Source organism: Myotis nattereri, assembly GCF_964212035.1.
Source record: "Myotis nattereri genome assembly, chromosome: 19".
NCBI lineage: Eukaryota > Metazoa > Chordata > Mammalia > Chiroptera > Vespertilionidae > Myotis > Myotis nattereri.
In genome coordinates this window covers 28,009,980-28,027,003 of record NC_138095.1, presented here as the reverse complement: position 1 = coordinate 28,027,003, position 17,024 = coordinate 28,009,980, and the positions used below count along the sequence as shown (strand labels likewise).

The 17,024-nt window shown below is 61.6% G+C and overlaps 1 protein-coding gene across 1 annotated transcript in view; it reads right to left on the bottom strand.

The window, feature by feature from the left end:
• TMEM132C (transmembrane protein 132C) overlaps nt 1-7,321 on the bottom strand; it is a gene marked incomplete at its 5' end in the record, with an annotated part of 72,270 nt that extends 64,949 nt beyond the window's left edge. Inside the window, one exon of the mRNA XM_081113543.1 lies at nt 7,237-7,321. Within this exon, the coding sequence (XP_080969669.1) occupies nt 7,237-7,321 (85 nt within the window). The remainder of the gene's footprint in view (nt 1-7,236) is intronic.
• Between the last annotated feature and the right edge of the window lie 9,703 nt (nt 7,322-17,024).

The following is a 17,024-nucleotide window of genomic DNA, read 5'->3' as shown; positions in this document are numbered from 1 at the left end:
AAAAAAACAACAAGAAAAACAAGCTCCCTGGTGTAGCTGCTGCTCCCTCGTAGCCTTCTCTCCCCGTGTGCCCCGTGTTTCCCGTTTATGCTCCTGCTACCCCATCTCCACCCCGTCCCTCCACACCCTGTTGCCATGGACACGGATTCAGATCCCTCTCTCTTCTTCTGGGACCAACACGTCCCCTCTTCCAGGGCGGGTTCTTCTCCTAACTCCAACCACAGGGAACGCGTGGGAACTTCAATGATGCTCTCTGGATTGTGGGCAACTGGGCGGCAGGGGTGAGGGGTTGGGGGGTGGGGGTGGGGCGAGAAGAGCCAAAAATATGCTATTAACCCGCTGGAACCTTCCGGATAACTGAGAGGCAGGTTTTCCCAGGCCCATCGCACAGATGCCCAAACGGAGGCTCCGTGGGACCCGGGAGTGAGCGAGTCCGAGCCCTGTTCTTGCCGAGGTCGCAACCCAACTGGGTGGGACGTGCTCCCCCCGGACCCGCCTTCCTCTCTGCAACCGGCATCTGTCTCATTTTGCCTCTGAGAGCGAAGGGAGGGCTGGCTGACAGGCGAGTGATCGATGATGTTTGCTCATCCTCGGTTCAGGCAGGTATGACACAAACTCAATTAGGAAAGCGTGTCTTCCTGCGCCTGCCGCTCACACGCGCGAGCTCGGGGGATTGCTGGGGAGGAGAGAGATGCAATTTGCACAGCCTCTCTGGCTCCCCTTTCCCCCCCACCCCACCCCCCAAACCCCGGGTTGCTCGCGCACCTGAATTTGGAGATGTAGGAGTATTGCTTGTTTGGGTTTCTTTTCCTGGCTCCAATCACTCACCCTTTTTTGCGGGGTAGGAGCACCCCCATTTTCCTCTGCACCCCACACTCCTCCATGGCCACTCACCAGGATAACGAGAGCACATCGTCTTTTGCAAACCAGGTCGACTGGTTCAGAAATGGGACAGAAGCAGAAACGGGGCCAGTGGGGCATGGTCTGGTCTTTGCTGGGCTCATTGGGTTTGGGGGAGAGAAGCATTGACTCCCCTCAAGGATGCGAACCCAGAACTGCCAGGAGCCACCGCACAAACCCTGAAAAGGGCACCCACACTGTACGAATAGGTGAAGAACTGAAGAGAGAAAGAAATGATGATGTCACAGGCAACGCCTGGATCAAGCCATACCTGATGACTCCTTTCAGATAATGTCCTCATCCCCCACACACAGTCTTCCCATTATTTCAGTAATTATTCACTCCGTTGCTACGAGACGGGCCTAACCCAGAAGGTCTTCCCTGCATACAGTGAGACTCTGGTCTCTGATTTTTAAAAAAAACATATATGTTTTTGTTGATTTCAGAGAGGAATGGAGAGGGAGAGAGAGAGAGAAACATGGATATGAGAGAAATACATCGATGGGTTGCCTCCTGCACGTGCCCTGACCAGGGCCCGGGCCAGGGAGGAGCCTGTAACTGAGGTATGTGCCCTTGACCGGAATCGAACCTGAGACCCTTCGGTCCACAGGCCGATGCCCTACCCACTGAGCCACACTGGCTAAGGCGTCATTTCTTTTTAAACCTGGGGGGGGGGGGAGGGCAACACAAACTCGTCATTTCCAATGGAGACAAAACCAGCGGCCAGGTGCCACCGCCGCTGCTGGTGAACGTTGGTTTGGTTATTTTTGTTTGTTTGGTTCTGTTTTGGCTTAAAAACCACCAGTACGCGGGAACTCCATGGGAAAAGCGGGGCTAGCCGTCCGCTGTGTGTGGGGGTGCTGGGGGGCGGGAGGGGGTGCTTCCAAGCTCCTGCGTTTATCTTGAGAAGAAGAGCCGCCTTTACGGCCCCCAAGCGCGGTCACTGACCCCCAGATGCCGTGGGGGGCGGTGCGAGACCCCCCCTTCCCACAGCGTCCGGGTCCACGGGGGCCGCGGGGAGACGCGGCGGGAAGCAAACGTGATCATGGAGGGGCCGGAGGGGCCGGCCGAGCGAGAGGATGGGCAGCGTCCACCGCAGAGCTGTTGGGGGCGGGTTAACCTCGGGGGAGGGGGCGGGGGGGCCTGCGGACCCCGGGGTGTCGGGGCACCCAGGGGACGACACGCTGAGCCGTGGACTCAGGTCCAAGCTGCGTCCCAGCGGGAAGGCCCTGAGGGGAGGCCTCGGGAGATGCTCGCGGGCTCTCGTTTGGCTTCGTGGTAAAGCCGCAGGCCCGCGTGGCTGGCTTTTCTCATCCCCTGACGTTGTCAGATCTGTTCCCCCTTTTTCCTTATTGCCGGTTATTTTTAAAACAGCGATGTGGTGTCTGTGAGACTGCCGGGCGGATGGCCCCTCCGTCTCCCTGGCTCTGGTCATTAACACATCGTGAGAGCCGTGACTGATTGAACCGCTCCTGTGCCAAGTCGTGCCGCGCGCACCGGGCGGAAAGGCGCCCGGAAGACATGCCCCCGGGGGATCTACGCGCGGCAGCATTTGGGAAAGGCGTCCTTTCGGCTGGAAGGAGTGAAAGGTCGGGCGGTGAGCTCGCCCTGGTTTAGACAGGGCCCTACATCGAGGGCGGGAGTCCGTCCAGGACAGAAGGGACAGACACGCAGAGAAGAAGGCCACGTGAGGACGGAGACAGCCCCGGCCAGTCTGGCTCAGCGGCTAGAGCACTGGACCTGGGACTGAAGGGTCCCGGGTTTGATTCCAGTCAAGGGCACATGCCCGGGTTTCGGGCTCACTTGGGGGGAGGCAGCCGATCGATGATTGTCTCTCATCATGGATGTTTCTCTCTCTCCCTCTCCCTTCCTCTCTGAAATCAGTAAAAATATATTTTTAAAAATTTAAAAAATCAACGATAAAGATACATTTTTAAAAAATAAATAAACGAGCAGAGTCCTCATCCTCGCCTCCATCCGCACCTCCAGGCCGCCCTCACGAAAACCCTGGTGCCGGCGGCTTGGGGATTCGCACTTTTTGGGGGGAGGGTTTCCCAAGAATTTCAAAAGTTCACCCAAAGTCACGGCATCGTCCTTCCTGGAATCTAAATCCACGAGACTAGAGACAGAATCCTGCCTCCCGCGCGCCCCACACTGGGGGACGGAGCCCCCAACCTGGACCTGTGCCCTGACCGGGAATCGAACCGTGACCTCCTGGTTCCTAGGTCGACGCTCAACCCCTGAGCCTTGCCTGTTCTCGCTTTCAAGGCAGTGCCGTCTACGTCCCAGAGGTGTTATCAGCGCCTTCCCTCGGCTCAGGACACAGGTACGAGGGAGAATGAGGTCCTGACAAGAGAACAGCTGCACGGATACGGGAGGCGCCTGCCCAGAAGCAAGTGCAGCCAATTCAACACTTCGTATCCTCCCTCAACGCAGAGACAACCAATCTCTCCTGGAACCTTTCTCAGCCGTGCCGAGGGGAGAGGCGCACGCCCTGGAAACAAATTACACGTCAAGGAAGAAAAATGTCGGGGGATTCCGCTCTCACACAGCCGGTGAAGCAGGAGAACCTGCCTGGAGACGCAGGCGTTGATTCAGCAAAGATGCATTTTGTCAACCTTAAGACCGTGGCTAAAACTTAAAGAGATACAACGACCCAACGTGGAGATAAACAGACTAATAAAAAGCATATTGCAGGCAGGAAAAGAGGAGTAGAGGTGGAGCATCAAGAAAGCGACGTGCGAGACGGTAGATTTGAATGTAAACGTGGCCATACTTACATTAAATATAAGCGGCCCAAACACAGGGGTTAAAAGACAGAGATGACCAGCTGGGTCAACAGGCAAAACCTGACTATGCGCTGCCTAGCAACCGCCCACATTAAAGGTAAAGACGCAGATGGTTTCAAAGCAAAAAAGACAGAAGAGCTGCTGCCATGCAAACACTAACCAGACGAAAGCCGCGGTGGCTACGTTCATGCCCGAAGAAGCCGAGGGCAGGAAAAGGCGTCGTCTCAAGAACAAAGAGGGGACATTACACAACGACAAAGGGGTCGTCTCACCAGCAGAACCAAAGTAAAACGCTCTACCCACTGAGCCACACCGGCTCTGGCACAGAGTGACTCTTCTTCACAGTCACCACGAAGCGGAAGTCTGCATCCAGTGCCCTTCGACGGGAAATGGACACACGAGGGTGGCGCACCCACGCGGTGGAATCCCGGGCAGCGGGCGTCCGTGTCCGAAAAGGCCCGCGGGGGCTCTCTGGGTGAACAGGAAGTGCCCTGTGCGAAGTGAAGGACAGATCCGAAGCTGGGTGCGCACAGGGCATTTTTATGGGGATTTGTGAAAACAGGCAATACCGTGAGGACAGAGCACATGAGTGGTGGCCAGGGCCTGAGGGGGGGAGGAGGAGGTGGCAATGCAGGGGCACAGAGGGAACTCGGGCAGGATAGAAATGACCTGTACCGAGCCGGGCCGGCGTGGCTCCGTGGGTGAGCGTTGACCTATGAACCAGGAGGTCACGGTTCGATTCCCGGTCAGGGCACAGGCCTGGGTTGTGGGCTCCATCCCCAGTGGGGCGCGTGCAGGAGGCAGCCGGTCCATGATTCTCTCTCATCATGGATGTTCCTCTCTCTCCCTTCCTCTCCCTTCCTCTCTGAAGTCAATAGAAATATCTGTTTTGATAAGAGAAATGTCCTCTACTTTAATGGCAGGTGTTTCCATCTGTCCAGACTCGGAACTCTGTCCTCAAGGGCTGCGCTGGCTACAGGCACATTCTCCCTGAATGTGCCTGACGCTCGAACAAAGCCGACCGCCCTACAAAACATGCCGCCCATCACGCTCCCCATTCATCCCATTAATTCAGCAACGCTCCCTTCACCCCAATTAATATACGGGAGCCGCGTGCTGATTAACCTCGCTTCGCAGGACCACGGAATATGAAACGCCTAACGCCTCCAAAGGCTGGGTCGGAGGCGGGCGGCGCTCACGAGGCGCGAACACGACTGTGGCTGCGGGTTCTGAGCTCGGTCTGCTCGGCCGGACCCACCACCCGGGGACCTCGCTCACAGGAGTGGAGTCGTGAGAGGAACCATGAAGAGCAGGAGGTGACAGCGCAGATGCCCGAGGGAGGGGAGCAGGGGAGGGGAGACGAGGGGACCTGAAGACACACCCATCCAGGCGACCCATCGGCTCAGCTTTGGGGTGATGGCACCATCGGGAAAAGTGCGCCCAAGGTTGGCAGAGCACCCTCGCTCTTAAGGGAAGTCACACAAAATCCCGACTTTTTTTTAACTACTTTTGTTGATTTCAGAGAGGAAGGGAGAGGGAGAGAGAGAAACATCCACGATGAGAGAGAATCACGGACCGGCTGCCTCCTGCACGCCCCCCACTGGGGATCGAGCCCGCAACCCCGGCCTGTGCCCTGACCGGGAGTCCAACCGTGACCTCCTGGTTCCTAGGTGGACGCTCAGCCACTGAGCCACGTGGCAGGGCAGAACGGCACACATTTAAACAAGGGTCAGAGAGCGTCCGAGTGGGGTGGCCACGGCCTTGGGTCATGACAAGCAGCAGGAGGAACAGTTTGTAGAGGAAAAGTCACAGACTTGTGGGTCCCCACACCACGTGGTGGGAATTGTGCATCAAACGCAAGGCGAGGAAACCCCACCAAATCGAGGCTGCCCTGAGCCAGCGGGAGGGAGGGAGGGGCGGCTCTGGGGCCAGGGTGAGGCCTCCCGTCCCCGTGGTTTCTGTCACCCCAACCCTTGCTGGGGAAAGAGCACCCCCCCCCAACAAAACCCCACAGCGTCACTTCCCCACCAAACCGCTCCCCTGGGCCCCTGCGACCAGGGCGTTTGTAACAGCCGCTACTCTAAGGCACAGATAAAACCCTCCAGATGGAAAAGCAGGGTGTGTGTGTTTTGGGGGGGGGGGGGGGGGCGGGGGTGAACTTTCATTATAAAGCGCCCGCAGTCCCTTTAACAAACACCTGGAGCGTCAGAGTGCGCACCTGGCGGCAGCGCCCCCGCGTGGCGGGGAGAAACCCTGCGGCGCCCGCCTCCGGCTCCAGGTACAATGGCTCCACCTGCTTCCACCGCCGGCTTCCGGCCCATCAGCCCCGTTACCGCCCCCACAACCGCTGGGACGCCCCCGGGAAAGGACATTTCGGGGAGGAGGCGGCCCCTTTCCATGTGGGGAAACCGAGTCCCAGAAATGAGGGGACGCAGAGCTGGCAGCAGGACGGAGGCCCAGATCCCGGAGAGGTTTGCGCCTCCGAGTCGCCCACGCCCGCTCGCCGGCCGCTCCGGGGAGAGGGGCCCCGCTGCCCGCGCAGGGTCGTCCGGTCGGCGTGTCCGAGCCGCTGCGGCCTCGAGGAGGGGCGTCTGGGGCCCCGGGGGCGGCGCGCAATGACTTGGGGAAGCACACGCTCCTGGCTCGGCACCGGGCAACTTGTCCCCCCCCCCCCCGGTGTCTCCCCAGCCCGGCGGCCAGCGGGGGCGCAGGACATTCGCCGGGGTCACCGGAGGGGCCCCCCGAGACCAGGGCTCGCGCGGGCGGCGGCGGCAGGGGGCGCCCTCCCGGCCCCTGCGAGGACCCGCCCGGGACCCCGCGCCCGCTGCTCCGGCCTCAGGGCCCCCGCATCGCCACCTCGGCCCCAGGGCCGCCCGGGCCGCACGCAAATAATAATACCTGACGGAACAACAGCAACGGCGGCCTCTGTGGGTTCCCCGGGCGCCGCGCCTTCGCTGACCGGGTCCCCTCCGCCCGCGCGCGCTCGGCATTCCCATTGCAGAGGCGAGGAGACTGAGGGCGGGGGCCCGGGACCGCGGCGGGGCAGCCGGTCTGGGTCCTCCGCGCGCCCCCACCCTCGGGCACTGCCCAACTCGGTGCCCAGGGGTCCCCGTCCCGCCACGCCGAGGGCCCCGCGCGCGGCCGGGGCTGGGGAGGGGCGCAGGGCCCGCTCGGCCCGCCTGGATCGCCGGTCCCTCCGACTGGGCTGGGGCGGGAGCGCTGGCACCGAGGCCGGCACAGCAGCCGGTCCCGCCCGCGTCTGAGCCGCCAGCTCCGCGGCGGGACCGCCATGGCTTCGGTGCTCCCGGGGCCGGGGTGCGGACCCACGCAGTGTCCCTCCGCCACGCCCCCTCGCCCCCGGGAAGCTCGCGAATCTACTCCAAACCCACAGCCGCGGCGCGCAGCTGGGGACGGGGCCGCCCCGCGCCCGCCACAGGCCCTCCCGGCGGCACCAGCGCCCTCGCCAAGGCCCCCCCGACATAGCGCCTCCCGGCTCCCCCGCCCCCCGCCCCCCGGGCTCCGGGCACCGCGCCGCCCCGCGTCATACCTTTGCCCAGCAGCGCGCCCAGCACCAGGCTCAGCGCCCCGCACAGCGGCGCCACCGGCCCGGGGGCCGCGCCGTCGGAGCGCATCCTGAGTCCGCAGTTCAGGCCGCCGGCCGCCCGCCCGGGGCGCAGCGCCCGCCCGCCGTCCCCGCCGGCCGTTCCATGTCCCGGGGCGACCCCCGGCAGCGCGTCGGCCGCGCGGTGCGGCTCGGGAGGCGGCGCCCCGCCCTGCCGGGTGCTCGCCGCGGCGGCTCCGACTCCGACTCCCGCGGCAGCGCGCGCTCTGGCCGGACAACTTTTCTCCGGCGGCTGCCGCAGCTGCGAACGCCCCGCCCCCGGCAGGCCCCGCCCCCGCCCAGGCCCCGCCCCGCCCCGCCCCGCAGCGCGCAGGCCCCGCCCCCGGCCCAGGCCTCGCCCCCGCCCGCCCCGGACCCGCGGCGGCGGCGGCGGCGGAGAAAGGGCGCCCCCCAGCCGGCCGCGAAGGGGTGAGGCGCCCTCCGGGCTGGGGCGGCCGGCGCGAGGGAGGGCAGGCGCGGAGGGGAGGCCGCAGGCAGCCCCCCCATCCCGGGCCGCCCCCCTATTTGCAGCCTCTGATCTCCGCGTCCCGGAGGCTTCTGCGCAGGTGCCCGGGACGGAGCGGGACCCTCCCCTCGCGCCCGCCGGTGGTCGCTGCGGCCTGAACTTCAGGTCGCCCCCTGTGGGGGGTTATTTGTTTTGGGGGTTTGTTTGTTTGTTTTCTTGCCTGCGAGCCAGGGACACGTGGAATTCCAAAGTCCCTCGCAGCTGGTGCAGAAAGACCTCCTGGTTGGGTCAACGCAACACACAGAGCCGTGCAAAGCGGGACCACACACACACACATGCAGCACACGCATGCACACAATACACACGCATGCACACGCACCTGCACACATATGTACACACGCACATGCACACGGATGGGCGCGCGCCTCTCTGAAACCCATGGGGCGCGGAGGTGAAAGGAAGGTCCCGTTGTCACTGTTTGTCCTGCTCATTGTTGGAATGCCGCTCCGTGTATGTGTGTGTGTGTGTGTGTGTGTGTTTAATGTATGTTTACTGGTTTCAGAGAGGAAGGGAGAGGGAGAGAGACATCCATGATGAGAGAGAACCATGGACCGGCTGCCTCCTGCACGCCCCCCACTGGGGATGAGCCCACAACCCGGGCCTGTGCCCCGACCGGGAATCAAACCCTGGCCTCCCGGTTCCTAGGTGGACGCTCAACCACTGAGCCACGCCGGCGGGCCAAGTTCCCCCTCTTTTTATTTTATTTTTTTATTTTATCACCTACGCCGTGGAGACCTGGCCCAGGTCCTGCTTCTGCCTTCTCAGCAGAGAGGGCCCTACTCCGTGCCAAAGGGAAAGGCATTATTTCATTTGGGGGTGGGAGCAAGTGATGGGCCCACAGAGCAGGGAGTGGGGGGCACGGTGCGGGCCTTGCTGCTCCTGTTAGCCGACAGGAGGGAGGGAGGACGAGGCCGCTCCCACCCTCTCAGGCGGAAATAATCGATCTGTTGTATTTCTCGCCGGGGCTGGAAATATTTAAATGAGAAATATTTACTCTCCAGTGACTCCCAGGCTGACAGATAGCAGCGAGAAGGGGCTGTGCCTGCCCTGCGAGGAGCACGGGCTGCTGTGTGGCTGCTCCTGTGGCCGCCGCTGCCCGCCCCCCCCCCCCCCCGGAACAAGCTAAGAGCTGGGGTGACTCGCCCGCGTCACTGGCCTCCCCAGGACCATCAGGGACTCCTCGTGCCCGAGGTGGGGAGAAGGCCGCCGGGGACACCAGCCAGGCCAGGGTGGGAGCTGAGAAGCGTGTCCGGCGAGGCTGGCGAGGCTCAGTGATTGAGCGCCGACCTATGGGCCAGGAGGCCGTGTGGGAGGCAGCGGACCCATGATGCTCTTGCATCATTGATGTTTCTCTCTCTCTCCCTCTCCCTTCCTCTCTGAAATCAATAAAAAGATTTTTTTTTTAAAGAAGAGGGGAAACCAAACGCACCAGATGGAAAAATGTAACAATTGAAAATGAGAAGGAAAACGGGAGCGGAGGCTGGGATCCGTGAATGCGTTTCTCAGTCTCTGAAGGCATCTGCTGCCCTTGGGGGCCCGGGGCTCAGAGGCCCCCCAGCCCGGAGCGGGCTCCTCCCTGCTCCCGCTGTGCTGGGCAGCAGGACGCCAGGGGCCGGGCACTGCTCCTCCGCAAACCTCACTTCAGGGTCCCGTTGGATCTCCCCCCCCCCCCCGTCCCTCCCAACATCAAACACATTCGCACACCAGACCAAACCAGGGAGAGAGGGGATGTGGTCAAGGGAGCTTTTTATTTTCTTTCTTTCTTTTTTAAGGAAAACCCACAAAAAGAGAGGCGTGAAGTTGGCGGTTCCCGGGCTGCCCGCTCCCCGTATTTCTTTTTTGAAAGGCGGGTGTTGTTTAACCCCGAAATCGTTGATTCCTTCACTAAAATTGCTTCCAGATGCTTCTCCGAACTTCATCGCGAACATCAGAGGCCGCTAATCTCCTCAAACGTGCAGGCGAGACGCCCCGCGGGCTGCGGGCACATGGAGGCCATTAGCGTGATGGACAGGAGGGAAGGGTTACCGGGAAGAGGAGACCATCTGCTCCCCAGGTGCCCGGGGCTCCGTCGTCAGAGAGGCAACCTCAGGGTTCCTGGCGTTGGCGCTCCGGTTCCGAACTCTCGGTGCGGCCGGCCCGGGGAGGCGGCGTGTGAACTGTAGCTCGGGAAGGTCTGGGTGGTTATTGCTAAGAACGCGGGACGCTCCGGCTATGTGTTGGCCTCACGAGGCAGCTATGGTCACGGTGCAGCTCTCAGGCCAAGCTTCTATGAGAAATAAGAAAAAAGGGAGAGGGAGAAGGAAGGAGGGCGGGGAGGAGGGGAGGAGGGAGGGAGAGGGAAAGGAGGCAGAAAGATACCATGTTTTAACACTCCTTGCCAGCGCTTTTCTTAATGTAGACAGACATCATCTCGTTGGACCCTCACAAGACATTTTATGTAGTCACCCCGCAGACATCTGTCCATCGCTTGCCATGGAGCCGGCCCGGATGTGGGTTCTCGCGGTGAACAAAACGGATGATGGTCCTTAACTGGCGGGCCTTACGTCCTAGGAGACGGACGAAAGAAATAGACAGCCAAACGCACCCTATAGGCATACACAAGAAGCCGAACGGTGGGAGAGTCTGGGTTAAGGGACCGGCTTTGGGAGGGTGGGTGAAGAAGGGAGTGGGTAAGCTGGCGGATTTCCAGGGAGAAGAAGAGAGAGAGAGAAAAGAGAGAGAAACGTCGATGTTAGAGACACATTGATTGGCTGTCTCCGGCATGAGCCCCAACAGGGGGCAGGGATCAGACCGGCAACCCAGGTACCTGCCCTTGACCGGAAATTGGACCCGCGACCCTCCAGTGTGCAGGCCGAGGCCCTAACCACTGAGCGCACAGGCCAGGGCTCCTCTGGCCTTTTCCGGCCCCTCCTGGCCGACCTCTGACCCCTTACAGATGAGCCGGTTTCTGGGAGGGACGGACACACAACTTTCCCACCTTGTGTCCCATCATCTGTCTCAGGTTCACGCCATCCGGGTGACTTGAGGGAGCTTTGCAGCGAGACTCTCCACGGTCCCTGCCTCCCCCTGACACTCCCTGGTGCAAAAATAAAAAATAAGGAATAAAAAGATTGACCTTCCGTGGGAAACTGCCCAAATCGTGCTGTGTTGCCACTTGGAGCAACGCGCTGCCAATTCCATTCATTCAGGTAGGAATCCTGGGCTGCCAGCCTGCCAACGGTTCCAGGGTGAACAGCGCCCCCTGGTGGCGGCGACTGGCATTTCCTACTGGCAGAGGGGGGCACGGGGCGGGGGGCGGGGCCTGGGGGAGAAGCTCAGGTTTCTGGGTTCGAGCAAGAGTGGCCCAGGCACCTGGGGCCAGTGCTGGATGTTTTGGGAGAGTTCGAAGATGAAGGCCCGGACCAGCAGGGAGAGGAATGAGGCTGGAGGGAGGCCGGAGTGGGCTCCCCCGCCCCCGCCCCCCGCTACCCCCCACCCCTGTCCCCGGGACTCAGGGCTCAGCAGGCCTGGAGGATGATGCACCATTCCGGCCGCCCTGACTGTAGATGTGCGGGTGGAGCTCACATGCCCCCCTGGGCGTCCAGGCACAATCCAGTCGGGAAGCAGAGCCCCAGGGAGTCGGGCGTGTGGTCCACGGCGAGGCCTCGCGTCATTGTGGGGGGACGGAGACACACCCAACTCCAGAAGGGGAGTGGGAGGAGGAGCAGCCATCACCAGGCAGCTTCCCCCAAGCGCGGACATGGATGGGCTTTCAACGCATTTCAGGGCAACCAGCCGAAACGTGAAGGGGAAGCTGCAGAGAGAGGCAGGCGTGTCCGGCTGCCGGCCCCGGCCCTGGGGAGGGGCCTGCTCACCCAGTGCGTGGAGGAGGCCGGCTCTGCTGCGGCCAGGCCGGCGCCCACGGCGTCATCCCACGGCCACACGTCCTGCGTGTCCAGGTTTCCCTGGAGCTGTGTTAGTTTCCCGCGTTGAGACACGACCGTGGAACCGAGATGCTCGGAGTGGACGGAGAATGAAGCCAGCAGTCCCTCCCGCAGGCCGACAGCCTCCCATTGCCCGGGAGCCTCCATTCTGCAGCGAGGGGACAGGTCAGCGAGGGGACAGGTCAGGGTGCCCGCATGGCCCGGGGAAGCCAGTGCCGGAAGCCCGCTCAGCCATGACTGGCCTCTTCCTCAGAAACCTGCGTCCATCTGGTGAGGCCGGTCGGTCAGTCAGCCAACCGGTCAGCTGCAGGCAAGCCGTCGCTCATAAGCCATCAGCGGGGGACTCACGGCTCCGTTACCCTGACCGTGTGGGCCACAGCTGTTCCATCGTGGCCTTTGGACGCAGGCTCCGTTGCCTGTTGTCTTCTCAGGATTAAAACCGTTGCTTCAGCCCCAACGCGTGGCTCAGGGGTTGCCCGTCAACCTGTGAACCAGGAGGTCAGGGTTCGATTCCCGGTCAGGGCACAGGCCCGGGTTGCAGGCTCGATCCCCGGGGGGGGCGTGCAGGAGGCAGCCGATCCATGTTTCAAACTCTCTTCCTTCCTCTCTGAAACTAAACTATAGATATAAAAGCCTCAGGAACCATTACAACAGAATGCCTGGAACGACCGCTGGACCAGTCGCTATGACACAAACTGACCACCAGACAGAGACGCTCAAGGCAGGAGCTGCACCCTGGTGGTCAGTGTGCTCCCATAGCCAACCTCCTGGGGTCCCTTCCCCCAGCGGCCGGTCCCTCCCCCCCATAGGCCTCCATAGCCTGCCAGGCTGGGGGACACCATGCTGCATGAATTCGTGCACAGGGCCTCTAGTAAAAAAATATATATATATTATTATTTTAAAGAAGAGGAATAAACTCTAACTGCTCGGAGGCCATTCCCCAAGCTCAGCCGGCAGGACCCAGTGCCTCCTCTGAGCGTAAGGTCCCGGCGGAGGAAGGACGGGAGTCCCACTTCATTACACAGCCCACCCGAAGGCGCCCTCCTCGCCCGTCCAAAGGGAGCCGCTGCCCGTGCAGCCGCTGTGCGCGCGGCCTTATGAGATGAAAATCAGATCAAGCGCCGTTTCACTGAGCCCGCCGCGCGCGGGGGGAATTGCATTACCTGTCTGACCTCGTTAGGCTCTGCGCATGCAAACGGGCGAACGAGATGATGCAATTTGCTCTGCAGCGAGGGGGGGTGGGGCTCTGCATTCAGATGTGCAGAGGGGGGGAAGGGGAAGGGGAGAAGGGGGGAGGGGAAGGGAGAGGGGGAGGGGAGGAGGGGGAGGGAGGGGGAGTCTGAGGCGGGAGTCCTGGAGGGCGTCCCCCCTCCTCCCTGGAGGCCAGGAGGACTGGCCCTGCCTCTGGCAGCCAGTGTGGCTTCCTTCCCCCCCTCCCCCCCACCACCTTCAATCACGCGTGTGCAGGGGCGGGCCGCGTCTACACGGACAGGCAAGAAGAAATGGGTTTTGCATGATTGCCGTTCAAACGCGCTCGCCGCGGTGCAATTTGGAGCTGCCTTTATGTGGAAACAGCTGCGGGGCGCCCAGAGGCCCTTTGCAATCAGCACCCCACCCCCCACCCCCAGCTGAAGTGATGTTTCCCTCCCTCCTGGGCCTCCTCGTCCCTCATGAATACATAAGAAAATCCATGCGTATCCAGAGCGGAGGAGAATGAACGGAATGGGGGGGGGGGGAGGGTGTGGTGTGGGGGGGGGGATGGAGGGAGGTGGAGGCTTGAGCGCCACCGTGGCCCTTGACTCACCGTGAAACCTTGGGGCAGGTTCCGGTCTATCTCCGAACCTCAGTGTTTCCTTCTGTGAAATGGGGTGACCGTCATTCTGATCCCATAAGCGTGCGGGGAGGACTCATTGACTTGGAAAGGGACAGCTCTTGGCTCAGCGGTTGAGCATTGACCTATGAACCAGGAGGCCAAGGTTCGATTCCCGGTCAGGACACAGGCCCGGGTTTCGGGCCTCCTGTCCCGCAGGCCAGGGACTCCCTGTGAAGCCATCTGGCCCCGTGACAGGGCTCGGGGACCAGGTCAGAGAGCAGAGCGACCATGTCTCAGACCCACACACTCACCTTCCTCTCCAGGTGCTGGGAATGGGGGACGCAGCCGCCCCAACCCCCCACCTGGGTCGGGGCCCGGCGTTGGCCGAGATGAGGAAACCCAATGAGGTATAAAATAAAAGCGCCGTTCCAGCCACAGAAATAACGAGAAGACTCCCGCGGGGCCAACGCGAGAAGGCAGGAGGACATAGAAGCAGGAACGTGTCAAGGTTAAAAAAAACGCATCCGTCTCTTTTCCCTTTTTCTATTTTTTTTTCCCTGCTCTGGTGCGGTGGCTGTGAAAACGATTCTTTCGATTGTACAGTTCGTTGAATCAGGTAGAAACTTGGGAAGTAAAAGACTTGACCGTGGGGCAAAGTGGGTTTCCGTCCTTGGCAACAAAAAATGGCAGATGGTGGCGAGGCTGCTGGTGGGGGGAGCCGTAGGGTGCGCCCACATGACGTACGAGGGTGTGTCGACACCAAACACCGTTACTGCAGCAAATGGAGTTAGCGCGGCTCAGCGGGCACCGACGCCAGCGCTCTAGGCCGTGCCGAGGGGGGCGCGGTCGGAACCGGACTGAGTCGGGGAAATCTTTTTTAAAAATATTCTTTTTTTATTGATGTCAGAGAGGAAGGGAGAGAGAGAAGCATCAATGAGGACAGAGAATCATGGATCGGCTGCGTCCTGCACCCCCATATTGGGGGGTCGAGCCCACAACCCGGGCCTGTGCCCTTGGCGGGAATCGAACCCGCAGGCCGACACTCGGGCTCCCAGCCCAGTGGCTGAGAGTGTCCTGCTTCTTTCTCAGGTCTGTCCTGCTCTGGACGCGCAACGAAGCCAGCCCCCTTCGGGTACGGACAGAGCCCAGTTTCCGGCACCCGGGTTCCCCGGGTTCTGAATGCAGGGTCCGGCTTTGCTGGCAGCGCGTTCTATTATTTTATTTTTATTTTTTTGATCCTCACCTGAAGATATTTCCCCATTGATTTTTAGAGAGAGTGGAAGGGAGAGGGAGAGACAGAGAGAGACATCACTGTGAGAGAGACACATCCATGGGTTGCCTCCTGCACCGTCCTGACCAGGGCCCGGGCCGGGGAGGAGCCTGCAACCAAAGCGCCCTTGACCGGAATGGAACCCGGGACCCTTTGGTCTGCAGGCCGGCGCTCTATCCACTGAGCCACACTGGCCAGGGCTGGCGGCACGTTCCTTAGAGCCGTGGCCTGGGCCTGGGCCTGTGTTGAGGTCCCGGGGTCCCCCCCACGTCAGTGTGCATCGTGACCTCCACGAGGGCCGAGCAGGAGGGGACAGGGGTTCGCTTCCCTGCAAGCGGCCCTGGGAGAGGCGGAGGGAGCGGGTGACTCAGAGGATCCCCCCGCAGGCCTCCGCTTCTGCGGACTAATTACCGGCTGCCAATACCTGTCAGCGATCCTTGGACACCCGGCGGGGGGGCGGGCTGTCAGAAACGGGGTGCTTAGCATTCAGGCCGCGGCATCCACTCAGGGGGCTCGGGGACATCCCTGCCAGGTTCCTAATGAGGCCGGCGCGGCGGGAGCGGGCGGAGGCGGGAAGCGCATCGCAATGGGCAGTGAGGCCTCGGGCAGCGGGACCCCCGAGGAACCGGTCCGGGTGTCGGTGTGCTAGTCAGATCTCTGCTGAAACTCCTGTGTGTGTGTGTGTGTGTGTGTGTGTGCACGTGTGTCTGTGCGCATGTATGTGTCCATGTGCTCACGCGTGTGCACCGGTGTGCGTGCATGTGTCCATGTGCTCACATGTGTGCACGTGTGTCTGTGTGCATGTATGTGTCCATGTGCTCACATGTGTGCACCTCTATGCACGTGCGTGCGTACGTGCATGTGTGTCTGTGTGCACAGGCGTGCGTGCACATATGTGTCTGTGCGCATGTGTGTGCATGTGTACATACATGTGCACGTGTACGCATACATGCCTGCACACGCTCATTCTTCTGTGTGTCGTCCAAGCTCATGTCATTTTCTCCCGAAGGAAACAGTTGACGGCGGATTTATGGAAAATGGTTCCTACTGCACCTTCCGGAAAGGGGTGCTAACCGCCCACGCTCCTGACCCCTCAGAAGTGCCTCCGGCCACAGGGGGTCCTCCCGGGCCTGCGGTCCCCTCCCCGGATTCCCACGGACCCACCCCTGCGGCTCTGAATGGCAACGCCGCCGTCCAGGGGGTCACATGACAGGCTGGCCAATCAGTGCAGGCCCTCTCTTAGCGTCAGTGGTTGGAGTCACGTGACCCCATCAGCTACTGCCCCAGTTGTTAAGCTCAGGTATTTGGTTAATTTTGCTCTTCCGCTTCCACCTCTAAGTGAAATCACGTGGTATTTGTCTCCCTCTCTCTGCCTTCTTCACTCAGCCAGCACCTGCTCCGTCCGTCCGTCCGTCCGTCCGTCCTCGCCGTGGCAAATGGTAACACTCCGTCCATGTATGCACCATCTCTGCTTTCTCCACCGTCCCTGCACCTGAACTAACATAACGGTGTTGCCGACTGTCTTTAGAAATGAAATAAATGGAAAATACATAAAAATATAAAGGAAAGGAGCACCCTGGTCGCTGCCAGGACGAGCGGGAAGCCGGCTCTGTCCCCACCCGGGGCCCTCCTGCTGATCAGACGGGGAAGTCTACACTGAGCACCAGCCGGGCCTGGGCGCCAGTTGGGGGGTCTGGCCCGGGGGTGGGGGGTCCCCGGAGCGGGGCTGCGCCCCACCAGGCAGGGAGGCTGTGAATCTGAGCGCCCTGCGGGTCCCGGTGATGGCTGTATTCATTGTGCCCTCCCTTCGGGCATTGACGTTCCATTCAGTCACCGCCTGGAATCGACCGTGTTCCCCCCCCCCCGCCCCCCCAGGCCCTGTGGCCTGGCAGGCGCGTCTCCGACAGCCACGCGACAGGAGGGTCCCCGGGGAAATGACCTGGACGCCGGCGGCCGCCCCGTCCCCGCCCCGCCAGCCGGCTCTCCTGGATCCCAAGGCTCGCGAGCAAATGCAGACGCTCTAATGACACGTCTTATTAAAAACATTCAGCAGGAAGCGAGGGGGCCGCACGTGTCCGTGAGGAGCGTGAGGCGCAAAACCGGGGAGCAGCCCCACCCCCAGAGCGGACGCGGGACACACACAAGGTGCTGCAGCCGCCAGTGGGCATCTATTTTATGGGGATGGGGAGGGGCGAGGGGTGT